This window comes from Amblyomma americanum, chromosome 1 (genome assembly GCF_052857255.1).
Source record: "Amblyomma americanum isolate KBUSLIRL-KWMA chromosome 1, ASM5285725v1, whole genome shotgun sequence".
Classification (NCBI taxonomy): Eukaryota; Metazoa; Arthropoda; class Arachnida; order Ixodida; family Ixodidae; genus Amblyomma; species Amblyomma americanum.
This window is the reverse complement of record NC_135497.1, coordinates 232,131,325-232,158,958: the sequence shown is the minus strand read 5'-3', so window position 1 is coordinate 232,158,958 and position 27,634 is coordinate 232,131,325. Positions and strand designations below refer to the sequence as shown.

General features: G+C 45.6%; 1 protein-coding gene across 1 annotated transcript; it reads right to left on the bottom strand.

The window, feature by feature from the left end:
- Positions 1 to 27,634, bottom strand: LOC144114776 (uncharacterized). The gene is made up of 2 exons (XM_077648728.1): positions 27,512 to 27,634; positions 1 to 800 (listed from the first exon to the last, which is right to left on the bottom strand). Exon 2 carries the CDS (start codon positions 601 to 603, stop codon positions 175 to 177), a length of 429 nt encoding a protein of 142 aa, XP_077504854.1. The 5' UTR covers positions 604 to 800; positions 27,512 to 27,634; the 3' UTR covers positions 1 to 174.

Below are 27,634 nucleotides of genomic sequence, written 5' to 3'. Positions count from 1 at the left end.
TTTTATTTCTCTTTCCGGCTTGTAAAGGGGGCTCCGGGACACAAAACGAGCGCTGATCGAAATGCGGATCATTCAGGCGCGGCTTCCCTCCAGAAGAACTCTCCCCTTGTTCGGCAATGCTGCGGCAGGGGAACGGTAGGGAATAGCTAGAGTGTCCCGCCGCCACAAGGACAGTCACGGATATGCTGGCGAATATTTGGCGCTGAATCTCGTTTGGTAGACGTAGGCCGAGAACGCAATCAGCACCGCCACGAAGCCGAGTGACGCCCCTACGCAGAGCGCCAACAGCCCCATCAGTCCAGCACACTTCGGGGGTTCAGGGTAGGTCTCCATGGGGCCTGACTGCGCGATGTTCATTGCCTCGCTGCTAGCACCATTGCCGAGTGGTTCTAGGCCGGAACCGACCAGGACGCCGCCAGGGTTCTCCTCCTCGGCGGCTGCAGGATCTTCCAAAGGTCGGTGGAGCCCTTCCGCATCGTCTTTGTCCACCGACCATTGCTCGGGAGCGTTGTAGCTGTCGCTGTCCCCTCGATGGGTCGGCAGAAACTTGCCCGCAAGCTCAACCAAAGCCATTTCCTCGCCGATGTATTGTCCGCTGGCCATGGCTGGCGTTTCTTCCGCGGAATTGCACCGACAAATGAGAGGCGGCAGCTGCCGCGAGGCGGTGCGCTGGTTTCTTCTTCTTCTCCTTCTGCGTCTGCTCTCCCGATTCTTGTCTGCAAAGCCGTGCGAGAACGACGGCTGCGCCAGGGTATGCCGGTATGGAAGTCAGGTAGGCAACGGAATAACCCGGCATAAAACTGCGTAAATAGTAAAACAACTAAACTGAAGGCGTGTAAAATGAGGAAGCAAACGCACTAGCAGAAACGTAGAGAAGAGAAAGCATAACGAGGAGAGAGAGAGAGAAAATAAGTTTTTATTTGAAGGATAAGTCCAAACGAATCATATAAAACATAATAAAACTGAAAAAAAAGAAATGCGGGAAAAACACATGTCTAGAACGACCGAACTGTGTGCCGCCGCTCCCAAAGCCCCTGCAAACAGAACGGCGAAAAATGGCTATGAAATCTTTTGCGTTTAACTGCCCATGCTTACATCCAAACCATTTCTGACCAAATGTTATCGCTAGGTACCGCGTGTTTAGCCCGAAACACGCGTAGAACGTGTTCTAGGCAAGCGTCTTGCCCTATGGACGCAATCAAAACTAGACCACTGCCCGGGGCCAGTCCGGGCAAAAAAACTTACGACAGTTCTTTCTTTATGGTACGACTTTCCTGCCAAGAAGTCCCAGCAGCATGCACCAGGCAACGGTCACGTAAAGGGCTTGTGAGCATAGTTTCGACCCGCAACGAGACAGACAAAAGGCACAACGGCGGGTTCAGCTTATGGGCCCAGCGATTCCTGCTGACGTAATGCGCACCAACTTGGAGGCATTTAAACATCGCTTTCCGAGGCTGCTCTTGCCTGAGGAGCACGCCATACGAGGGTGGCGTCTTCCAGTTCCTGATAAACTGCACGACGTTCCGGTTGCTCAGTACGGCCTGCTTACGAAAGGCGACCACTATTGTTGGGGTCGTGAGCATATTCGTGAATCGCTACGAGAAAGGCAGGCAGTGTATCGGGTTCATCAACTCCTCGACTTCGCGATATTTCTTGTGGTTTGTACATCACTTTACATCCTACATTACATTACATTCCGGATTTTATGTAGAGCTCCTGTTAGCAGCACCTACACTGAACTATATTGTCATAGGTGCGAGAAACGAAAGCATGATAAAGCAAAAGAGAGATTAGTATTTTAAAACTGCAGGGAGGTGCATACGATTACACGTAAATAGTGTATTCATTCCCGGTCTCAACGTAGTGCATTATAATCACTGATTCCATTCACATTGCTTTTGGCACGAAAATACGACGTCTCACTGTCCTTGTTCAATTAAAAAGTATAAAGGTTTGGGTGAGTTCGTTAGACATATGTGTTAAAGGAGGAAGATTGGAAAGCTAAGGAAGCGCTCTGAAACTGTCCCTGACCCTGGCTCTAGAATGCAAAAGCAATTGTTGGAGACTGAGGGGCCCTTAGGTTGTCTGACTGGTTCAGCACCGCAGATCCCGTCTCCGGAGGATGGTGTCGGACTCCGTTAAGAAGGAGACTGCGCAGAAGGTTTATGTTTACATACTTACAGTCGAGAAAGGAGTGTCTCGGTAACAAACCAGAAGTTCATTAGATCCCTGACTAGGGAATAAAGTTCGGAGAACAATGTCCAATCAAGTGAGCAGTTTTAGACACTGGTGGTACCGCCCACGGCAGGGGGCGCTGCTGATGATATCTCACAGCTCGGTCGATGGAAAGGGGCAAAGACAGTCCTCGAACACTGTCGTGTCAATGTCACCACTGCAGCTACGTCTGTGCCTCCGTGGGAAAGGAATGGCACGCCGTTTCCCAGCAGGTGGAAAGGGAAAAGACGCATTGATCCCTGTCGTGTCAACTTCACCATTGTGGCGAGTTTGGCGCCACCATGGCAAAGACATATCAAGCTGTCTCCCAGCAGGTCAATGACCGGCCCTGTCTCCCCCGCCTGCAGTCCGAAGCGCGGGCCGCACTTCCTAAAAAAAGACAATGCATCACTTGAGGGCAGAGATTAGCTTTTTCCATTTACACTATGCAAACTAAAGAAAATGTGCCAAGATCGCCTGTGATGGTGGCTGCCTTACGATACACACAGTCATTAGTCACAGTATGCTAAATTATACCAGGTGTTTGAAGGAAGCCCGCCACTAATTTTTAAAAATAGATAGTTATGTGACATCACTTAGATTGCCTCCTTATAAATACCACTGAGGTTCATCGTAGCGATAGTCCCTGATTGGTCGAGAAGGTCGTGACGTCATCATAAAGTTGAAAACCTGGAGACTAGAGTGAGTACCTTCCATTGAATTATCGTTTGGGATTATATTAACCGCACCCAATCTTCCACCTTAATCCACCCACTAATCCCCAATAATTAACCTATATCCAACCACTAATCGTCATTAATCCTCCATTAATACTAAACCAATTTTCTGGGGTGGGTCTACTTCCTAAATTTGGGGTGTCGTTTGGATTATTTGGGTGCAGGCAACCTTTTTGCCCGCGTAGGCGACCTTTCTGCATCGGAGTAGTTATGTTAATTTCTGAACAGGTGTGATGGAACCGCAGCCAAATACGAGTGCTAGTCTGGAGCAGCGTCTGCGTTGTTTTCAAAGGCCTGCTAGAGTCCGAGCGATTTGTCCAAAGGGCAAGGCGATAGCGTTCCGTGGACTCCCTGGCAGTGCTGCAACACGCAGTCGCGTTTCACTATTAAAGGGCCCGAGAAAAGGGTGTTTGAGGTTGGCTCTAATACGCTTGCATTATGTAGAGTATAGGCGACCAAGCGTCCATACCGCGTACAAGACCTCAAAATTGCGCGCCGCTCATTTACAATTTTTTTTAATTCGCGTTTCTACGCCTCGGTGCGACCAGCGGGGCAGTGTTTTCGTCCGAATCCGCGCGCAACGCGTCATGCACTGCTCTTTACTTCAGCAGAGGACGGCTATCATTGGTTCGCCGCGCCAACTCTTTTTGAAATCACGCAGCAACCATGGCCGCGGCCGGAAGCTCTACCCTCAAGGAACTCCCGCGCGCGTCGGCAGCCGGCGGAGGGGCCGAGTGGGTGTGCCGGCGGCGCAGCACTGACATTTTAATGTGCAAAAGTGACGAGAGGAGAAAAAAAGACGCGAAAACGCGGAAATTCAAATTTTAAGGACAGATAACTCAGCTTCCACGCAACGGAGTAGAAAAATTCTTGCTTGAGGATATTTGGGAAGCGGTGTCTTTGAACATCCTAGGCATGCCGCAACATTACTTTGAGCACCTTTCAGTGCCCCTTTAAAGGCGAAGCTTAAGGGTCCTCCCATTTTTTTAGGTCACCATGTTCTTTCCTGGTTGGAAGCGGGTTTCAACACGAGGATTAGGAGCTCTTGAGGCGGAAAAGCCTCCGTCGTCATTGCCACATTCTAAAGGGGGATTAACACTGGTGAGTCTTCGCGCGACCGGTTTCGGTCAATAAGTTACGGTTTCCAAAGCACTAGGAAAGCAGGGAGCAGCGCAACAAATCAATATAAACCTGTCGTGCGACCTCAGCGACTCGCCATTGTGAAAGGCGGGTTCACACGGGGGTATAGCTGGTCGCGCGACAGGTTAAAATTGATTTGTTACGCTCCGTCCCTCCCTGCTTTCCAAGTGCTTCGGAAACCATAACCAATGGAGCGAAATCAGTCGCGCGATGTTTGGTACTCCCTGGCCTTCTAACAGCTGACAACTGGCCACACGACGATGCCTGCCACCATCCCACGCGCCTCATGCTATCTCATCGACCCCTGCAAAATTATTTGTGTATACAACCTTTGTCCGCAAAGTTTCGAGACTGATCTATTTTCTTTACCAGAAATCATTCCCCAAAACAAATGTTGGTGCTAGTGTTCCTGTATATATGCTCCCTGCGGGAGAGCTGGTGCGTATATGCAACGCCATCTTTTCGGGCTAACCTGAGCTATTTATGTTAATTGCTCTGGCAGCCACTAGATGGCACTACACGTAAAGAATACTGTTGTATCGTAGTAATGATAATTAGCAATGAATCAGTACACGTAGCATACGGTCGAGCCGACCTGTATTCTCCTACTTCGTCGTCTTCTCTCCCCCCATGCGCGCGAGTGCATGCAGCGCACTTGCCACACTTCATCTTTATCACGAATACGTTGTCACTAGTCTGCGCATTCTACTGTAAGTGAATGTCGAGAGAAGGACGTCTACCTCGAACAGCGTGTAAACATATTCAGTATGAAGCTTGGCAAGACAACCACACAGAAGTATGAGCTCGTTCGTGACGCTTACGGCAAAGAGACATTATCGTGGGTGCGAGTTTTCGAGTGGCACAAGAGGTTCGCTTCGGGGAGAACTTCGGTAGAAGTCGACAAAAGGCAGGGGCGCCCTTCAACCACACGGAACGAAAAAACGTAGCTCGGATCAGGGAAATCGTCCAGCAAGTTCGCACCATTACAGACCGCATGCTATCAGATGATCTCGACATTAGTAAGACAACATGCAACCAAATTTTGCGTGAGAACTTGGAGAAACGAAACCTGAATGCCAGACTTAATTGTGCCGCACTCCCTCAAACATGACCAGAATGACATGCGGGCATCAGTGAGCTCTGATTTGCTCTCCGAGGCAGAGGATACTGCATTCGTCGACAGCATCATTGCTGAAGACGAAACATGGTGTTTTCAATACAATCCTCAAACAAAGAGGCAGAGCACGGATTGGCGGTCCACAAGCTCACCTGTGTCGAGAAAAGTGCGGCGACAGAAGACCAAACCAAAGACGATGCTGATAGTTTTTTTCGAGGCCAGAGGTGTCATACACAACGAGTTCGTCCCACAAGGGCAGACGGTGAATCAGGACTTTTATATCCGCGTGCTCCAACACACGCATGATGCCCTGCAACGCCGTCGCCCTGACTTATGGGCACCTGGACAATGCAGCCTTCTCCACGATAACACATGGCCGCGCACTGCTCTCAGCGTGACAAAATTTCTCGCAAAGCAAGGCATTACTGTAATTCCTCATCCGCCATACTGGCCTGACCTCTCCCCATGCGATTTTTTTCCTATTTCCACATGTGAAGAGAGCTCTGAAAGGTCGCTGGATGGGGAGCGTGGAGGCCATTCCAGACACCACGATAAAGGAGCTGACAGCTCTTCCAAAAGAAGCGTTTCCAAGACCTAAAGAAGCCTTGGAAGCAGTGTATAGACTGTAAGGGAAATTATTTCGAAAGGGTGCTGCACAAATGATTTCAATGTTAAACGCATTTTTTTAATAGACTCAGTCTCAAAACTTTACGAACAAAGGTTGTATTGCTTCTCAACGATACTTTCTACCGGTCACCTCACCTCTTTTATTTTATTTCTCCATTCTTCCTGCTATTGTTTATTTCCGCTGAACCAGCTCAGGTGCTTCCGAAGCGATGGCATATGCTGAGGCTAGCAAGATTCTTTTCTTTCCTTGTTATTTCGTAGTAAACCACATGCTTGCGTCGGCGGCACGCTCTGTCCCCCTCCCCGCTTCCGGCGCGCGAGCCATCGGCGCCGTAATCACGCCGCGTTCTCGTGAAAAAAGCCGCCGCGGTGACTCTGATTAAGGCGCTTGGCTACTGAGCCCGAGTTCCCCGGTTTGAACCCGACCGCGTTTCGATGGAGGCGAATCGCAAAGGCACCCGTGTGCTGTCTGATGTGGTACCGGTACACGCTAAAGATCCCGATTAGGCCAAAATTATTCCGGAGCCCCCCATTACTGTACCTCCTTCTTTAACTCCCAACTCCTCGGGCGTACCCGCCGCGGTGGCTGTGATTAGGGCGCTCGGCTACTGATCCTGAGTTCCCGGGTTCGAACCCGACTGCGGCGGCTGCGTTTTTATGGAGTCAAAACGCTAAGGCGCCCGCGTGCTGTGCGATGTCAGTGCACGTTAAAGATCCCGAGGTGGTCGAAATTATTCCGGAGCCTTCCACTACGGCACCTTTCTTCTCTCACTCTCCTTTATCCCTTCCCTTACGGCGCGGTTCAGGTGTCCAATGAAATATGAGACAGATACGGCGCCATTTCCTTTCCCCATAAACCATTATAATAACCGTTATAATAATGGTTTATGGTTATTATTAATATTATCATCCCTTGCGGCCCGGTTCGGGTGTCCACCGAGGTGAGAGACAATTTCTACGCCATTTTATTTCCTAAAAAAAAACGGCTCTTCAGACACCGTGCGCAAACGAGTGGCACATGTAGCAAGGAAAAGAAAAACAGAAAGAAACGGAGAAGGGACGCACGCAGCTAATCGTGCTTTCTCCCACCCTGCCCTGTTTAAAGTGAAAACCCTACCATATTTTTCGACTCGAGTGCGAGTTTACGGTGCCTCCTCGTTCGCTATAACCGAGTGGTGCGGGCAGAGTTGTTCGTTGTATCTGAAAAGTATCGCCATTACCCTAATACATATTTTGATTGTAGCACCGCCCTAGTGCGTACTGAGCGCTGGTTATAGCTGCGGCTCTTACAGGTGGGCTCGACTGTTAAGTTTTTTTACTACCAATAGGCGCCTGATAGCAGTTACACATTTGTAGCGGGCCGACAGTAGTAGTCATATCAACTTTTAGAATTTAGAAAATGTGATTACCCTCGGCGCTGTGGCTCAACAAGTTTGGGCCATTTCTCGCGCCATTGGAAAGCCGCGCGCCTGTGGGGAGCGCAAAGCGATATCAATCAAATTGCGTTGGTTAGGCGCTTGCCTATAGCGGGCCGGAGTACCCGCGCGCGGCGGCCACGTTTCGATGAAGACGAAATGCGAAAAGCACCGGTGTGCATCCCAAGCTGGTCTAAATTTCTCCAGAGGTCTCCAATATGACGACTCTTTATTCACTCTCACCTTTCCCCCACAGTGCGATATAGGTGTCCACCAATTAAGTAGCGAGCTACAGCGTCTTTCCTTTTAATAATAATAATAATTGGTTTTTTGAGGAAAGGAAATGGCGCAGTATCTGTCTCATATATCCTTGGACACCTGAACCGCGCCGTTAGGGAAGGGACAAGGGAGGGAGTGAAAGAAGAAAGGAAGAAGGAGGTGCCGTAGTGGAGGGCTCCGGAATAATTTCGACCGCCTGGGGATCTTTAACGTGCACTGACATCGCACAGCACACGGGCGCCTTAGCGTTTTTCCTCCATAAAAACGCAGCCGCCGCGGTCGGGTTCGAACCCGGGAACTCCGGATCAGTAGTCGAGCGCCAAAACCAATTTTTAAATCTCGTCACTCCGTGGAGGAAGGATAGTTAGGAGAGGCCATTACGCGACATTTTTTGCAGCCGGACGCGAGAGCTTCCCCCTCGCTAGTTGGCCGCAGTCTAAGCACGCTTGCACATGGGCAGTAGCCACTGCACTCAACGTTACGACGTTACTCTCGGCCGCGCCATTGCCCAGACTCCAAGTAGTCCTTGCGAGAGGTCGTGACGTCCAGGCACATTTTTTTTATCGAGTCACTCCGTGCCTCATGTACCATGCGACATTCTCTCCCCCCACGCGCTGGAGCTGCGAAGTAGAGGAGCGCGGGGAACAACGCAGTGCGGGCGGAAGAGTCAAGTGGTCCATGCGGCATAGTAACGCGATTTGATGGACGCCGCTTGGCACTCCCCGCAGAAGCGCGGTTTTCGAATGGCGTCAGAAATGGCCGAAATTTGTTGCGCCACAGCGGCGAAGTATTATCGAAATTCTAAAAACTGATACGGCTTTTACTAACGGCCAGCTACAAATGTTTAATTGCAATCATGCGCCTATCTGTAACAGTTAAAAAGGCAACTATTAGACACAGCTTACTAGTTACCGATTCACCTGTTTTCTGATAACCGCCAAGACTGGTATTGCTATGCCACGAAAAGCCTCTCTTTATCCGAAAAAAAGTTTTATAACTTAGTGGCGGGCTTCCCTGAAACAACGTCGTAGATGCTTTGAACAAGCATCAGTAGACAAAAACATCATTCAGCGGGAAATGGCAAAACTTTGTCAGAAAAAGAAATAACGCAGCATTTTAAGTGCAGAAGAGTAAAGAAAATGTATCATAATACTCTGAAAAAAAATTTAATATGAAGGAAACACCTGCGCCCATGTCCAGTGTGTTTGTTTTGTTCGCATCACTCTTCACGAGTGATGCAATCCTGCAACCATTCTACATGCCTCAAAAATATATAATCAACAGCCCCAATACTCGAGGAAGGTATCTGTAAAGATGTGATTACACCCTCTGAAAGACAGTTGCAACTACACTAAAAGGCATGACGTAGCTGGCAAGAAGGCCAAAGTAATAAATTTCTTCCCTCAGGAGCTGGACGCACGTGCTGTAAACGTGAATAGGGCTTTGCTGAATTCTCAATCTTCCAAAACCAGACTAATACAGCATTAAAACACACCACTAGCAAATACTCTCACAAGACTACCAAAGCGAAAATTTGTCACAAAGCCTAATGCAATCATCATCAGCCTGACTACGCCTACTGCAAGGCAAAGGCCTCTTCCACATCTCTCCAATTAACCCTGTCCTTTTCCAGCTAACCACAATTACAATTACAATATCCCCAACCATGTGCTGAAGCCTACTTTTCGCAACTCAAAAGTGTAACACAAAAGCCCACAGGTGACTCCTAAAAACCTGGGAAAAGTCAACAAGAAAGAATTTCATTTTTCATAGCTCAATTCCTTGAGGAATGCGAATTCCATACATGTTCTAATCAACACTACTTACTCCTTCTTATGTTAATCACTACAACTGCATGAGGCATCAAGCATGAACACATACATTCACAGAATGACCAAAACTAGACACAGGTTTTGGTCATAGATTTGTGTTAGCAGTATCAGATAATTGTAATAGTTAATGCCATTTAGACGTAAATAAGTCATTAGCTAGCTTGATACCTCCAGAGCTACCAATGCTGTGCCTTCACCCAGCGGCTGCTATAAAGCCATAAAAGCTGAGTCTCGTTCTACTAAGTTTATATGTATGGGTTTTCCACCAAATATGGGCGACTTCACTTTAAAGTTGATAAGTGAATCTATTAAAGGAATGCAAAAACAACTTAAAATTTAAAAGCTCTTAGTAGCCATAATTGTACCAACTCTCAAATCTATTACACGTGCTGTGGAAGACAAAAAAATACAACAAACACATAAATGCACTATTGGAACTGCATCATGATGAAGCATTGATGCAGTTCCAATAGTGCATGTTCTGTAGTCTTTTGTCCTCCTAATGCGTGCTATGAATTTGAGAGTTGGTAAATTCATGGATACTAAGAGCTTGTAAATTTTAAGTTGTTTTTGCATTGCTTTAATAGACTCAATTCCCTAGGTTTGAATGCAGAGTACAAACTGTACAATATGCAACTTCCTCTGAGCAGCCGCACAAGTGAAGTATGAATGTCTAAAAGAGGATAAAGGGTGAAATGGCAGCAGCAATTGCTTCTTTGAAGGTAAAATGAAAATATGCAAGGTAAATCTGTATAAATACAAGAATTTTACAAAGCCTCACATACAATGTGAAACAACAGAGGCGTACCATTGTTGCGAAAGTCTGAGCATGCAATGGAAAAGTCAGTTAATGCCGAGACATTCAACAACCTGCACCGCAGCGAGGAGAGCATATGAAAGACAATAGCTGGGCTGTGAGTAATTTACTGATCAGTAAAATGGAGACTGGCAATTAAAAAATATCATATGTTCAGCATCTAGCCTAAAAAGAATGAGAGCACACGTCTCTTGGCAGGAAATTCTTTCACCTCTTTCGATGCAATTTTTTTATAATTATGAAGAACAAAAAGAGAACGTCAGAAGCTAAGGTTTCTTGGTGCCATTGAAGAATGCAACAGCAAACAAAAATGCATAATAGGAGGGGATGACTCCTGTGTTTGCTTCTGAATGCTTCAGGTTCCAGGGATGAATTCAGACACTAAAAAAATGGGATCATTTGAGCGGCTGTTGAAGGACCCAGACACATGGGCTATACAGACCTCAAGAACAGCCCCTCTTTGCAAAACAATTAGTATTTTCCTTATTCTCACACACAAAATGAACAAAAACAAAGTGAAAGCTCAATCCTCTTTGCAGGTACAAAATGGCAAGCACTGCCACAATGAAAAATTGAAACCAAATTGAAAGTGATGTGAAGAAGCTAGAACTGGGCTAGCTGGTAGAACGCAAGGGGCTCACAGTACAGGATAAATGCAATATGAGAGCAGAACCTACTTTTGCTACTCCTTTTTTTATCAGTGCACCCCTTATTAAAGAAACAAAGGCTACATTGCCACTTTGAAACAGCTGCAAAGCATTTGCTTAGTTTCGGTTGCCCCTGTTCCTCAGAAATATTTTGGCCGCTGAGTACGAGTAACTAACACAAGCATAACAACAGAAGACAGCAAAAGTGTTAGAAAGGAGCCAAAACAAGAGGTTTGTGAAATTAACAATAAAAAATGCCCTCAAATCGAGAAGTAGCACTCATATTTCACTATTCCCTGCATCAACAATCCCAACAAGACAAAGAAGCCAATTTTATGCTTGGTATGTTGCGAGAAACAGGCTCACTACAAGCCATGGCAATTGCCTCTCCCTCTCTCCAACTGATGGCATACCGTGACATCCACACATTTTTTTCGAATAAAAGTTACAGCATAAACACGGAACTAAGAAAAAGTAGCAGCACAACCCTAACTGAAAGGAATTTGGTTACGAAGTAAGGCAAATCTCAATAAATCAATAAGACAGCCATCTGCAAGAACGGCAGCAGTCACAAAAAAATCAAGACGAACTCTCTTGCACAGAAGGCAACACAAACAATAAGCTCATTCCACTAAACCTTTTCTTGTAATGGTACGGGCAAGATACCAGACATTATGAACAAATAAGAATAAGAAAAATCATACCACGCTTTATTGTATATTACTATGAAGATTAAGAACGCACCTCCAGATGCACTCATACACAAGACCATGCAGAAACAGTTGTGCAATGCCTACACGTTGGTACCATTCTACATGCACGGCCACAGTAGAACCGTTAGCATAAAGCGATAAGCACACAAGTGCCCCACTGTGGCCACATACACTAGATGGTGCAATTACAAGACTAGCTATTTTACAGACCATGGCTTCCAGGCTATATAAGACCTAAAAAGATAGCCAGGGGTGGTTCGGACTATTGTTTTCCTGCCAAGTTTGTTTTTCCATAAGAGTGCCAGTACCTGCAAGAATAAAAACAGCATTGCAGTGTTTATAACATCACAAGCACATGCATATTCTTGGCATTTAAGCAGATTCAAGGACCAAAATGACAGAGCTTCAGGCTTTTCCAGTGAGTCAGCTGCAACTATTAAAGCTAGACTGAAGGTGAAATTCTTACCAAACAGCATGGCACTACTGAGCAGTGCCTTCCTTTTTAACAAGAATGCTCTCATGGAAAACCACAATAAGCATAAATTTTGCATGCGGCTGGCAATAACAACCGGCTCATGCTCACTGGTGCAATGCATCATCACCCACCATGGCAGCTTATTGGCTGCAACATTTGGCTGCTCAGCTTAAGGACACAGGACTGAATCCCAGCCACAGTAGCCATATTTTGATGGAGGTGATGTGCAAGAACACCCGTGTGTTGTATCATGTCAGTTCATATCAAAGACCGATTCCGGGGCTTTTTCTGAACATCCAGGTGACAATCACGTCACATTCGTTAGAGTCCCCTCATTCTGGTGCAAAAGAAAACATTTTTCAAAATGGCGAGTAGAAACTTTTTAAAAGCGCAAAATCCAGGAAACCGAAACCGGTCATCAACCAAATGATGACTTCTGGACAGACCATCCTATGACATCATGGGTACTGTCACAAAAACCTGTCGTGCGTGCTTTGACTGGCCAAACAGGCGACTGCACATTTGTCTGAAATGAACAAATGCCAGTTCAATATTGACTTCTTCAGCAGAGTGAATATTGATGGCCACGCATGCATGCAGTGACGTCAGGCACGCAATGCAGCCTGTAGAAATCTCCCGAAGTGAGGTCACGAAACCGGAAATTTTAAAATTCATTTGCGACGCAAGAAAACATATCTCGACTGTGAAACTTGCCACAAAGGACCAGAAAAACTGCAGAGAACATAATGTGAAAGTTTCAGCAAGATGAGAGAGGTAGGAAAAAATGTCTGAGATGCCCTTTAAAGATCCTCACCTGGTCAAAACTAATCTGTAGCCATCCACTGCAACATGACTTACAGCCCATGTGCAATTTTGGGATGTTAACCCCCCCCCCCCCCCCCATAACATGCACCACCACCTTAGTTCTAGATTTCATTAGGAATTTATATAACTGATATGTTCTAATCAACTTTCTTTGTCTTTTTGCACTATGTTACAAGCGACATCAAGTACGAGCACAAATGAAAAAGGGCTGGCTCCGTAAGCACAATGCCACACGCAAGGCCCCTAGTTTCCTGAATTACTACAAAACATCGCAGATGTAAGCATTTTTCACTGAATCGTATGTTAGTAGCCCCATTCTTTTTTAGTGCTACTGTTATGGACATCGATAGAAACGACAGTATGATGGGAAAATGACTTTTCTACCTTATCTGAACAAATGATGCGAGGGTGGAGTCAGGAAACTGAAAAAGTTTTTAAAATTAGTATGATTATACTGCACCCTCAAACTGTTCACGCAGATAGACCACAGCCAAGTTCCCGCTCAAGAAACACATATGGCATGCTACAATATGGAAGCAGTGGACATCATTTATTTTATTCATTTACAACATACTGTTAGTCTCATCCTGGAGGAGTTAGCGATGCTTCAGATGCACGTGCCATAACTGAACAAAGCCAAGCCTCCAATACTTCTATGCACACAGCCTGCCACACAATAGTAGCCACCATAGCTTGTGTGCTGCTGCTTCTCGGTGTTTCGAGCTGCCCAGTCTTACACCATTTTGCGCTCCTCTGCATTCCAAACTCCAGTCAGCTCTTCCAGTGCCTTTTCTTTCTCAATGCCCTGCACCGTATTGTTTCCATATTCATTGCCGCCTTCTCCTTTGCACTTGCAAGCCACTCGCTTTGCCTCCAAGGTGATTATTTATTTATTTTATTTATTTAAATACCCTAAAGGCCCAAGTGGGCATTACATAGGGGGGGAGGGCATGAAAACAACACAATACAGATTATTGGCACACAGTACTTAACAAATACAAAGAATAACTATATATACAAATTGCAAGTACACATCACTGCAGTCGCTGACAGATACATAGGTTGAGCGTATGAGACTTAATGCTTCAACAATACTGAAAATATCACGGTGAATTTTCTAGGCCAAGGTGCGATGAAAGTTTTGTTTGAAAATGTGATAACTCAGTTTCAGAAACTATGTCAGCCGGTAACGAGTTCCACTCTGCCATAGATAATAGTAAGGGTGATGTTTGATATTTCAGTGTTCGTGCGAAGATGGGTTGCACTTTGTGGGAATGATCAGACCGGGATGAAACATGATGGGCAGGGGCGATGCGATCAGCTGTGAACGGGGAGCCATCGTAGTACAAGGAATGAAAAAACGATAAACGAGAGAACTTGCGTCGAGTGATAAGGTCGGGCTGACTTCTCCTCAGCAGCTCTCAAGCCTGGTGGGGAAGGTCGCTTTAGTCACCTTGAGAAGCTCAGAAATAAAAAAAAATCATACTATATTCATACCTTTGTTCCGAATATAATAAGAGGTGCATTCTAAAGAATTATTTGATGCCACCTGCGAAAATTCGCAGATTTTTGTTCTAGATTTGCGGAATATAAATTTTTTTTGCCGCAGCAAGTTAGGGCCTTACCCATGCATGGCGCAGGTTTCTAGACGTGCTCACAGAATCTGTCTCATTCTTCAACTTGCATTAGCCCAAAAATACTAAATATAATTGTAGACAACTATTTATAACACTAGCTACAAGTTATTAGCTAAATTATAGTCTCTGCATCAAAGCACCAATCAACACTATTTTTCATGCCCAGCATCTCCTGTGAAATGCCATTAGAACCGTCCCTAGTCCATTCAGCCTAAGCATATGGTTCACTGCAGAACAGCTGGCTAAAGCGCCTTCATTCATACCTAATGACTCCAGCACATCACTATGACTAGTTTCATTAAACATAGGCATTATAAGAGACGAAAGAGTGCAGAACATGCACACTGTTGAAACTGCATGAATGAATGATCCACAACGAAACCCGTCACCACAGTGATAAGAATGGCACCAGTTCTCCCCTTTCTCATGCACAAAAATATTTGTCTCACTTCTGTACAACCCACTTCCATTCGCTGGCTTCGAGTGCTGAAGAGAGCACAAATCCTTGTCTGGACACCATGCACACGCCATCAGATAATTGCCCCTTTAAGCATGAGCACGAAATGAACAGGTCCAGCGCCATCTCAGTATTATAGAGTGCTGGGCCACCAGGTGTTGCTTTCACGCAATTTGGGCAAATGTTTTGTGCTTCACATCTGTGGTCCTCTGACAGCACCAATATGGGTCTAATACAGTACAGAGTAGGAGTGTTTATTTACGGGGTTTAACGTCCCAAAGCGACTCTGGCTAGTACACAGTAGGGATAGCTCATTTAAGGCATCTGAGGAAAATTCTTCAGCACTAAATACGAAACTAAAAAATTAAACTGAATTAGCACTACATACCTAAACTGTATTGACTGGGGAACACATTTATAGCAAAAATACACAGATAGACGTGTGCACAAGCAGACCAAGCCAACTGTTCATTTCGAATAATCTTTCTTTGCGTTATTGTCACAGCTCTACCTACAACTTGTGCGCGTGCACTTTCTCTGTGTTCCCCAGGTCAGTGAAGTTTTTGTTCGTGTCTAGCATTTACCCTCTTTCATCATATTCGTCCTCTGGTTTCCATGCTAGAAAATCGTGTCTTAAACAATGGCTGGTCTCAACATCAAAAATGCTTTTTTGAACACATGTGAACACGTTCACGACAATACACACAACTGCATTTCAAGAATACTCCGAGGTACAAATTGCATGCCGAAGGGAGGGTAGAACATGATATGACAGTAGAGTAATAGGCAATTTGAAGTTAAAGTGATAGGATGTAGAACTATATACAGGAAAGCTGGGAAAGCACCTGTAAAAGAAAGCAAAAGAGGCAAAGGTTTGTTGCAACAGTCCATGAACACGCAGCACATATGATGGCAAATGCCAAGACTTTACAATAAACTGCACTACAGAGAGGACAGCAGGCAAGCAACAATGGTTAGACATGAGTAATCAAAGTGCAACTCTACACTTCAATGAAAATGTCAGGAGACAGGCTTCCGACCTAAAAAACATATTTAGCAAGGACTTTATATGATAAGAGATAGTTCCAGTGCCAAAAAACAAGGTCTGATAATGAGCTGAGCACTATAAATACTAGAGACTTCTGTTCACTGCACAGCATTCATAGTGTGTAGCTGGTCTTCAGTCTGCCTCTTAGTAACACTGGTTCCAAGTCACCATGCTTAAAGTAACCAACCAGCCCCACTTCAGGGTTCTTGTCCCTTCTAACATGTTTCTATTTTCAATTTTTTTTATGCAAAAACACAACAGAATGTGCCAATTCAAGATTACTCTACAATGTAGTAGAGTACTACAGAGAAAAAGGGGGGATAATGCCAGAGTGGACTGAAGGGATAAATTTAAACACCAAAAAGTTGTCCATGCCAACTAGCTTCCAAGGACTGCATTCATTTGAAAACTGTCTAGATTTACAAAACAATTTGTATCTTGGCTGTCAACACATACGAGATGCACATAAAAGAGTACAACCTATAACTCCTTTTAGATATAAGACAATGTGCACTATGAAAAAGAAAAAAGAATAAAGTCTCATTTGCCACTACCAAATACAAAGCATGTAGTAGACAAGAAATATGTAATTCCTTTCTTTCATTTCCACTGTTACTGATAACTGCTTGAACACTGGACATAGGTAATAAAAAAACCTGCCACCAGAAGACAGCAATATTTGCAAACAGGCCGCCAAAACACTTATTGGAACCACTGAGTATTAGCATGTTCGTTTATGCAAAAAATAGCATGCATGATGTGATCTTAACAGCATTCCATTGCCACTAAAATTAAAATGTAGATTTTATCCAAGATTCTGAGAGAAAGGACTCTTAAAATTCAGGCCCATTTTATCCCTTCAAGTGTTTACATACAGCAATGCCTACATAATCATTTGCTTCGAAGTTCAAAGAATAAGTATGATGTCAAACGAAATAGCTGGACAACATTATATGAAAATAATTTGATTATATTGCAGGATAATTACAATGAATGAGCAAGAGGGCCATTTATGTTGTGTTTTGTAGGGTGTTATGACACATAGGGAGAGCCATTTATGAAAATAACAGCACGAATAGTGCAAAAAAGGTAAAAAATTCCACACATTATGAAAAGACAAGGAAAACAATCACACCATGCTCTGTCATACAGCATCAGAGGTTAAGTCCAATGCTTTTAAGTGCAGCTGTACATTTGATTTTACAAATACAATTGAGCAATTACTAGCTTCCTATAGCAACAAAGCTCTGCAAACACCCTTGGCACAAATTGATGTTAGCTGACACACGCCCAACTGAATTGTTATACATGAGATGATGTAATCACCAAACAAAATGTTACTGATCATGACTTCCATGCTATTACTGGCCTATGACGAACAGTTGCTTTGAAGAGACAATCACGAGAAAACTTTTCCTTTAGCTTCTCGACGTCAATTCTATAATGTCTGCAAGAATTAAAAGCTGTGCAGCGCAAATATGAATGTTACATGCAGTGGAGCTTAATCACTCCGAGCATTTGACATGGACATTCTGGACACTCATCACATCTCACGAAAGTAGATTCATGAAGCATCTTTCATGGCATCACTGTAGACTGCCTATTTTGAGAAGAATGTGGGATGCTAAAGCTAGCACCCATTTTATCAATTTGCTGCCATTAATCGATGGCTCATGCTTAGCAGTGTAATATAGCATTAACACTGTTCCTTCCACCAGAGTTTCCTACAGTTATCGGTATGTCTAGAGTGTTTTAATAAATGCCACCCCAACTGCCTTCTCAACAACAGTTTCTCCAAGAGTAACCCCTATAAGAAATTGATGCCTGCACTGCCTAAAAGCCCGAGAGCTCAAATGACTGCATAGACCATAGAATATGTGAACTATTTTGCCTATTCTGAACTGCCTCCTCAGTAATGCAGTGGTGCCGTTTATGAGTAGTAAAGTCTAGTGAACCCTTGCTGTCTTGGTGTCAGTAACGGATTCAGTATGTCCGTGCTGATGCAGTTATGAGCATACTGGTTGTGCAGCGTTGACAAGAGATCTCACCACTGCGGACAAACGTATGCACAGTGCCATTCTCTCTGAACACTCGACAGTCTTTGCAGGAGTTTGATAAAGCACACAATGCTCATGTGTTGCCGCACATGCAGTACTCTCATGCGCAGTGCACAACAAGCAGTTAAATTTTCTCAATACAGTACACTAATATAGTTAGAACTCTGTAGATTACTTTTGTGGGAGGGATCACATGTCAAACAAAATGCCTTAAATCGCATGCAAACTAAAATTTTTTGAAGAGACAGCCTTAGCCATAATAAAGCTAACTGCTTCTATGGCTAAGCATTTGAGGAGACTTCAGTCTTGTTATCAGAGGAAGTTTGAAAGAACGCAAAATTTGACACTGGACTTTTGTAGCTTGTAAAACACCGAGCAAAACTAAACTTAAACTAAACTCTGAGAACATTAAAGTTATGAGCATGCTCACCCAGCAACAGAGTAAGTGGGAATTTAGAATGTAGCACCCTTCAGACATTGTACTTTTAGTAGAGAATCCAATAGGCAGTTTTAGAAAACAAAAAAGGTGAGGGGGAGACCATTAGTTGGAATGAAAGAGAAGCATAGAAAACAGAAGGATGTTTTCATACAAGGGTAGAATAATGATTATTATCCGTCGATGGGTGGCAGATTTTCAATGAAGCATTAAAAATGCTTCAAGAAAGGAATAATTTCGAATCCCTCCAAGAAAGAACAGAAAAAACGCACCTATTTAGGAACAAACTGCCATGCAATTCATCTGTGAGCAGTTGGGAGAAACCTTCGTATAGTGCAAAAGGCATAGGCACTATTAAGCTTGATATAAACCATGACAAGGAGGATAATATATAACAAATAAACAGATGGAAATAAGGAAAAAAAATAAATTATGTGTGGGTGCCAGGTTTGAAACCAATGAGGCTATCAGTTTTCAAGCCAGAGGTGAATCCAGAAAATGTGCTGAAAGTTCAGTGGCAGCTCTGAGCGAGCTCACACTGCCGTCCACTTATAAGTATACTTGAATAAGAACATCGCAAAAAAAGGCATAAGCTGCCAGGCACACTGGCAGCATATGGTGAGAAAAGGTTAGCATAAGATCTATTAATGATGCAAAACAGAATGAGCACAGTGCTCAATTAGTTCTTAGCAGGCAGTCATATCCAAATATGAAAACGAAAACAATTTGGTGTCTGCTTCCAGCATACAAATAGATAGCAAAAAAGAATACACGTTAGGCATAGAGCTTTATCTTTACAAGGGTTATTACAGACATAAATTTTCAGGAATATGGTGCCTGTATTCCTGGCCTATATAAAAAGAATGCCCCCTTTCCTGCACTACTCTTGGATATAAATTATCAGCCTTTATACACTAGTGACTAACAAAGGCAGACATTTAACCTTAATGACAAATTCATCCTTTGTACTCAACCGAATGATCATGCTTCCACTCATGGCTATTGCAATATAGACACAAACCCTTCATATAACAGTACACAACGCTAGGCAGAAGGCATTCCTTATAGTGTATGCCCCTTGAGTGTTGATTTGTGCAATGGGTAAATGCTTTTTAGATATTTGGCTCTGATTGCATGACAAACAACACTCATCCAGTCTTTCCCATGTAACTGTGTAGCTTGCTGCATAGAGCTAAATCTACTGAAGGGGAGCCATATCCACCAATTTTGCAGAAGCAAAACGCTTGATGACCACCTTCCTCCTTGTCTTGGCTTCAGACATATCGCTAGGTGATGCTGCTCCCGAGTAGGTAAGTAGTGAAAAAAGTCTGAAAAAAAAGCTGAAATGTTCAATTTACAATGGGCATTAAAGATTACTTTGCTTGTTTTACTTGCGTCACATCCTGACCTTGAAACGCTGCCAAATGATACACTGCTAGCCTCATACTACTGTCAGCTACGTGTTAGAGCACAAGTACCTATACCCAAGCAGTTACATGCAGAAGGCTAAATTTTGTATCACTAACAAGCTACTTTAGGTAAAAAAAAAACAGCATATGGCAACGAATTGTAAAGGAGAATATCTCACGCAAATCCTGCCTATAAAAAATATAGTGATTCTTCAGTGTTTTTTAACCTCAATTTCCTGCTCTTATAGTTTAGTCACATATCTGAAAAAAAAATTAAACAGCAAGACATGCATAAGGTTACTAGAATGAACGGTAGATATAACTAGTGCATTCTTGACAATGCTAACTGCAGTGGTAAAAAGGAAAAAAAACGAGCACACGAAACGATGGACAGTACCGAGAATGAAAATGTAGCATGACCAATGAGACTGCACTGTCCACTACGTCGACATCAGCATGCTGCATCAGTTGTATCTACAACCCCTTTAACCATAGTTTTTCCTCTCTTAAATGAAACCTGTGCTATAGCCTTTCGCATAAGATATTTTGCTGCATGAACACTGCACTGTTAGGAAGCTACACTGCCTACAGCTACATAGCGGAACTAAATAAAGCTAGTGGACAAATCCTTGCTGAGGACAACTATCTGTCAGCTGAAATGCACTGCTACTGGAATTCATATACACGACTCAAAGAGAAACACTGCACGGGCAGAGCGCAATTTTTTTTTTCTTTACGATCAAAATGTGCCTAGATATTAGCGGGAGTGAAGCACAGTAGCAAAGAACGGCCTGAGTAGCCGCTGTGAACTGCAAGTAAAATCTGGCCTAAAGCCGATGTCGAAACGGCGCAAATGACAACCGGACAGGATAGTGCAGTTCCCTGTCAAAAGATGCGTGTGAAGCACTTTACAAATCAAATGACAGCCTGCTAGAAAGTTGCGCTAGTCAAACCATACGTGAAACTCGCATATTTTCACAAGTGGACGCCGGCAAAAATAGCTCCTGCGGCGGTAACGCGTGTGACCGGAATGCAGGGCCTAGCGATTGCAAGACTGCAAACACTCATTCAGAGCCTTGTATGCTGTTCTACAGTTCGCGTATCTACATGGGAACACGGCCGAAGCCTGCCTGGCGTTGCATGTCTCCTCGCCCAACGTCCCCTCTCCTCCTCCTCCCCGTTCCTTCCCTTTTTTTCTCTTCTTTCTCTCCTCTTTTACATCGTTTCACTCGCCCCTTCGGCAGACAGCACCCCTCCTCCTCTACATCGTTTCGGGGGTGGGGGGCAGTGGCGATGCCTTCCCTTCTGTCCTTTCAGGGTGAAGACACCGCTACTTGCGGGGACATGCTGAGTTTCACCCTCTTGTTCAGGTGCATTGAGCGCAATGCGGCGGCGCGCCATTTTGAAGAAAAACCTGCAGCTGCCGCGAGGAATTCAGAAATTTTGGTGTTCAACGTTGACAGAGTGGTACCACACATAGTTTAAACAGTGAATCGGAGGTAGTTACTCTAAAGTAGACTCTTTCGCAGCTAACCTGCCGATAAAGTCGGCGCCTTATGAACAGTCGGTGCACTCATGCGTGTTGGTTCTCTTCTGTAGAGTTTATTCTGAGCAGTGTTCCTTCATAACAGCTTTCTTACAACTTGCGCAGCATATTCTAGTGCAACCTTTTGACCCGAATACTCTCCACTTCAATTACTTTTCCAACAATCAGATTTCGAGCTGCAGTTGCATATTGGCCAAAGGTTGCCATTCAGGCAGCTTTTCGTTCGCCGTGAAATCAATGCGAGAAGGTGCGTTTCATGGCTGCTAATTTAAACAATTATGAGGATGTAAAGATAAGTAGCATTATCCCTCCGTCCCAAGCAGAAATTGTTCTGAAAAACAAGCGTTTCGCATGCCTTACCTCTCATACTTTGAGGTTTACTGTTGTTCACGCAGTCTGGTTTGACCTGCGATTGGCATTTTTTTCAGCGCGCGCTGTCGCGAACAAAGCCAAATAGCCGGGTCACTTCACTAGTGCGGGCAGAACACCCGGGAACACAACAGACCCTCATAACTTGGTCTCTGACTGCTACATCACGCACACTACGAGCTCACTTGAAGCAAAGGGGCGTGGCCCGTTTTTGGCTCGGTTTTGCAAGTTCTGTGCGTTCTCCGCCGCCTTTCTTCTTCAGATTAGAAGCCCGTCGTCGTCGTTACGCATCGCGGCCTTTCTTCTCCCGATTATGGCCGCCTCGGTAGATACCGCACGTTCTGCACCACGCTGCCAAAAGTAGCATGTTTTGACCAGAAGCGCTTGCACTCGTGCGAGTGCTAAAACCTGCCAGGCCCCATCAAAAGTTGCCGAGCGGCTTTGGCTTCCCAACCTGATCGTAAAGGTGTTTCGCAATAAGGCAGCCGTATTATTTCTGCGCTCTTGTGGGTAAGCGCGTAAGTGAAGCTCTCGTCGCAGCTTTTTTGCTGAGTTTATTATTTGTTTTATCTTAATGCCACGAAGGCAGGAAGGCTCTCCTCTCTCCTCCTTTGCGCCAGCTCACTACGAATATCCTGGCGCCAAACCCATCTTCTGTGCGTTAGTAAGCAAAGAAGCCGTGGCTGCGTGACGTGAACGCAAGGTGGCTTTTTTTCTCCAGTAACGGTTAAAAGCGACTGTTATCCAGTATAACAGCTAGCTAGTCGTTTTTGAAGATTTTTCTTCATGTTTTGAAAGGAAACAGAAATTGTTTAGAAAAATTTGTCCTCAAATAAAGCGGCTTAATCACTACGAATTAGGAAGATGTCATTGCAACGCATCGGCAGTCTACGTGCAGTCAACACCATCCAAAGGGAAACACAACCATTTGCATTGTTTTGTTGTGGTACAAGCCACTAAGGAAAGCAGTTCAGAAAATATGACCATTTGGCTTCAGACGTGTCCTCCGCTTTCTACTCTAGAGCAGTGAGGTGACAAGTTACTTGGAAGAGAAATTTGACATTATTATGTGGAATTTTTCACATACGGTGCAGTAACAAGACAGTATGAGCTTTGGAAAATTGTTGTCGTGAGTTCTTCAGGCGAATACGCAGTAATTAAAATTTATTGCCGTGAAGTAACGGCAAATTAACGAGTGGTGCTTTTTTTCGGTAACGGTAATGGTAACGCGTTACCATTTTTTTTTCTGGGGAATGTAGGGCGGTAATGGGTTACTTTTTTTTTAGCCTAACAAGTAACGTATTTTGTTCCTTTTTTTCCGGTAATGCCTACAACACCGTTTATACCTCGTTATCACAATTGTTTTTATGACGTAACACAACTATTCTTACGTCGCCGCGCACGTGGAAGTGTGTGGCGCGAAAAGACTGTACCAAGTGTCTGCGCAAAGGCGACTGGGTGTAGAGAGAGGAACTCGAGTGAGAGACATTGGTAAGCATCGTGCTTGCCCTGTCAAAGTGCGATTGGTGGCCCTGAGAGGGACCATTGAAAAAAAAAAGCTGCCAAAGCAGCTTTGAGTCTTGGAGGGGGTCGAATATGGCAGGAAAATGGCCCACTTCACATTGGGTAGTGCCGTGCAATGGCCTCCACGAGTCGCAAGAAGGGGTCGCTGCAGCGCTGCCTTCCGTTCAAATGACTGCCACCACACCCACCCGAAGTAAGACTCAGTGAGTTTTGGGGTGAGCTTGCGCCCACTCCTTATGAGCTGGGCCTTAACCTTCTGCCAGCAACCCTCAATGTGCTACGTGTGGGTGCCGGTTGTGGGGTCCACAAAGTTCGTGGAGTGGTTAACGGTCTTGTGAGACAGGCCCATGGAGACGCCGTTCCCGTCAACCAGTCCTGGTACGCACCGGTAAGCGGCCCACGCGTCGCTGCTGCTGGTGGTCCCTAGGAGAACGTTTGCAGCGATTATGGTGCCCAGGGTTGCCGCGTCTCTTCGTTCTACATTGAACAGGCGCAGCTCCTTTGTGCACAGAAAATATACCAAAAATCCATGGCCCTCGGGCGCCGCCGCCGCCGTAGTTGTTCTGGCGATGCGGCGGCACGTTGTCGCCAGCCATAAGCCGGCCGCGGTTGTATTTTCGCCTACCTCTCATAAGGCATTCGTCCACCTGAATCTGGCATCAATCAGCGCCTGCTCTTTCAACACCGTCGAATTCAAGTTTGGAGAGGTCCTGTGCACCTCCGAAGAAACGCAAAGAACAATCTTGAATACAGCGAGTGTTGTTTTTTCTTGCACAAACTTCAAGGTTCTGTTATTTACATTGCAACCTCTGGGCGCCTACGACAGTGCAGTTAAAGGGACGGTGAGGAGAACTCTTATCATTTTTTTTTGTTAGCAAAATCTGATAGTTCGGCATTTTATGGCTTTGTTGCCGCTTGTTCGGGAGCGAAAGGTGCACTTATTTCAAAGAAATTTGGATTCGAGAAACCAAAACTACTTGTTGGGCGAGTTGGTGCTCACGATGATCCATTACAGTGCGACAGACGGGACAGAGAAGAAGAGACGCAACACAGAGCGCTGACTCGCAACTAAAAAGTTTATTGACCGCCAGCCAGTATAAATACTGCCCTGGTGGCCGGGAAGGATACAAGCACGCTTGACGCGCGACATTCAACATCGCCAGTACATCAGTAGCGGTGATATTTCCCACGTATCACTCTTACCTGTTGACACGTGCCTGATGTACTGGCACATGTCAACTCAAGTTCCTCACTCGAGTTCCTCTCTCTACACCCAGTCGCCTTTGCGCAGACACTTGGTGTAGTCGTTTCACGCCACGCACTTCCATGTGCGCGGCGACGTAAGAATAGTTGTGTTACGTCATAAAAACAGTTGTGATAATGTGGTATAAACGGTGTTGTAGGCATTACCGGACAAAAAAGGAAGAAAATACGTTACTCGTTAGGCTAAAAAAGAGTAACTCGTTACCACCCTACGTTACCCACAAAAAAAAGGTAACGCGTTACCATTACCGTTACCGAAAAAAAGCACCACTCGTTACTTTGCCGTTACTTCAAGGCAATAAATTTTCATTACTGCGTATTCGCCTGGAGAACTCATGACAACAATTTTGCAAAGCTCATATTGTCTTGTTGCTGCACCGTATGTGAAAAATTCCACATAATAATGTCAAATTTCTCTTCCAAGTAACTTGTCACCTCACTGCTCTAGAGTAGAAAGCGGAGGACACGTCTGAAGCCAAATGGTCATATTTTCTGAACTGCTTTCCTTAGTGGCTTGTACCGCAACAAAACAATGCAAATGGTTGCGTTTCCCTTTGGATGGTGTTGACTGCACATAGACTGCCGATGCGTTGCAATGACATCTTCCTAATTCGTAGTGATTAAGTCGCTTTATTTGAGGACAAACTTTTCTAAACAATTTCTGTTTCCTTTCAAAACATGAAGAAAAATCTTCAAAAGCGACTAGCTAGCTGTTACTGGATAACAGTCGCTTTTAACCGTTACTGGAGAAAAAAAGCCACCTTGCGTTCGCGTCACGCAGCCACGGCTTCTTTGCTTACTGACGCACAGAAGATGGGTTTGGCGCCAGGATATTCGTAGTGAGCTGGCGCAAAGGAGGAGAGAGGAGAGCCTTCCTGCCTTCGTGGCATTAAGATAAAAGAAATAGTAAACTCAACAAAAAGCTACGACGAGAGCTTCACATACGCGCTTGCCCACAAGAGCACATAAATAATACGGCTGCCTTATTGCTAAACACCTTTGCGATCAGGTTGTGAAGCCAAAGCCGCTCGGCAACTTTTGATGGGGCCTGGCAGGTTTTAGCACTCGCACGAGTGCAAGCGCTTCTGGTCAAAACATGCTACTTTTGGCAGCGTGGTGCAGAACGTGCGGTATCTACCGAGGCGGCCATAATCGGGAGAAGAAAGGCCGCGATACGTAACGACGACGACGGGCTTCTAATCTGAAGAAGAAAGGCGGCGGAGAACGCACAGAACTTGCAAAACCGAGCCAAAAACGGGCCACGCCCCTTTGCTTCAAGTGAGCTCGTAGTGTGCGTGATGTAGCAGTCAGAGACCAAGTTATGAGGGTCTGTTGTGTTCCCGGGTGTTCTGCCCGCACTAGTGAAGTGACCCGGCTATTTGGCTTTGTTCGCGACAGCGCGCGCTGAAAAAAATGCCAATCGCAGGTCAAACCAGACTGCGTGAACAACAGTAAACCTCAAAGTATGAGAGGTAAGGCATGCGAAACGCTTGTTTTTCAGAACAGTTTCTGCTTGGGACGGAGGGATAATGCTACTTATCTTTACATCCTCATAATTGTTTAAATTAGCAGCCATGAAACGCACCTTCTCGCATTGATTTCACGGCAAACGAAAAGCTGCCTGAATGGCAGCCTTTGGCCAATATGCAACTGCAGCTCGAAATAAGTGATCCTGATTGTTGGAAAAGTAATTGTAGTGGAGAGTATTCGGGCCAGAAGGTTGCACTGGAATGTGCTGCGCAAGTTGTAAGAAAGCTGTTATGAAAGAACACTGCGCAGAATAAATGCTACAGAAGAGAACCAACACGCATGAGTGCACCGACTGTTCACAAGGCGCCGACTCTATCGGCAGGTTAGCTGCGAAAGATAGTCTACTTTAGAGTAACTACCTCCGATTCACAGTTTAAGCTATCTGTGGTACCACTCTGTCAACGTTGAACACCAAAATTTCTGAATTCCTCGCGGCAGCTGCAGGTTTTTTCTTCAAAATGGCGCGCCGTCGCATTGCGTTCAATGCAACTGAACGGGAGGGTGAGACCCAACATGTCCCCGCCGGTAGCGGTGTCTTAACCCTGAAAGCGGCGCTGGCCCATCGAGGCATCCTACTTCTTCTTGTGGCTATGTGGGGGGAATGTGCTCGATTTCTGCCACCCATTTCGCGGGGGCACAGCTTGGAGCGGGGATGGGGAAAGGGGATGTGGGGAGGGGGATGTCCGCTTGCAACGCGCGCTGGTGGTCCGTGGTGTCCAGGAAGGCAGGTCCCAGCAGCAGCAGTAGCCACAACTGGGGAGGGTGAACGGCACGCACTGGGAGTGGCGCGTGCACGTCGGGGGCTTGCAGGAGGCAGGCAGCTCATTTCCCCGGTCCGGCCGAAAGGCTGGGCGGAGGTGGGCGATGACTACAACTCAGCCGGGTTGGCTGCAGGAGGCCACCATGTGGCAGCCGATGAGGACCGCGGGGTAAACTGCTACAGGGTAGCAGCGCGGCGGGGTGCGCTAAGGAAAACCGCCGTTTCCGGCGGCGCGCAGGAGCTGTGGTTACAGCTGGGGCGCCAGCTGGCTGGCGCACAAGGGACCGGCGGCCGTGTCCAGGATCTCGGGATGCGGGCCTGGTCGTACCGCCGGGGGGCTGCTTCAGGACCATCCTACGCCGAGCTGGCATCATGCAGCGCTGGAGATCCCGAGGGGACGGGTGGTCGAGAGGAGGACAGAAGGGAAGGAAGCGCCGCTGCCCCCCCCCCCCAAACGATGTAGAGGAGGAGAGGCGCTGTCTGCCGAAGGGGCGAGTGAAACGATGTAAAGGAGGAGAGAAAGGGGATGAGCGGAGAGGAGAGGTGACGTTGGGCGAGGAGACATACGCAACGCCAGGCAGGCTTCGGCCGGGAACATTACCACACAAGGGTGATAATACAAGGAATATAAACTTACCACTACATCGGGAAGGACAGCTTCAACGCCAAGAACCACAGAGCTCTCAGCATTGCACGCCAGTGCACTTGGCTTGCCTTTCCTTCAGTACAGTGCTCTAGAATCAAGGTTCTAGTTCTAGAG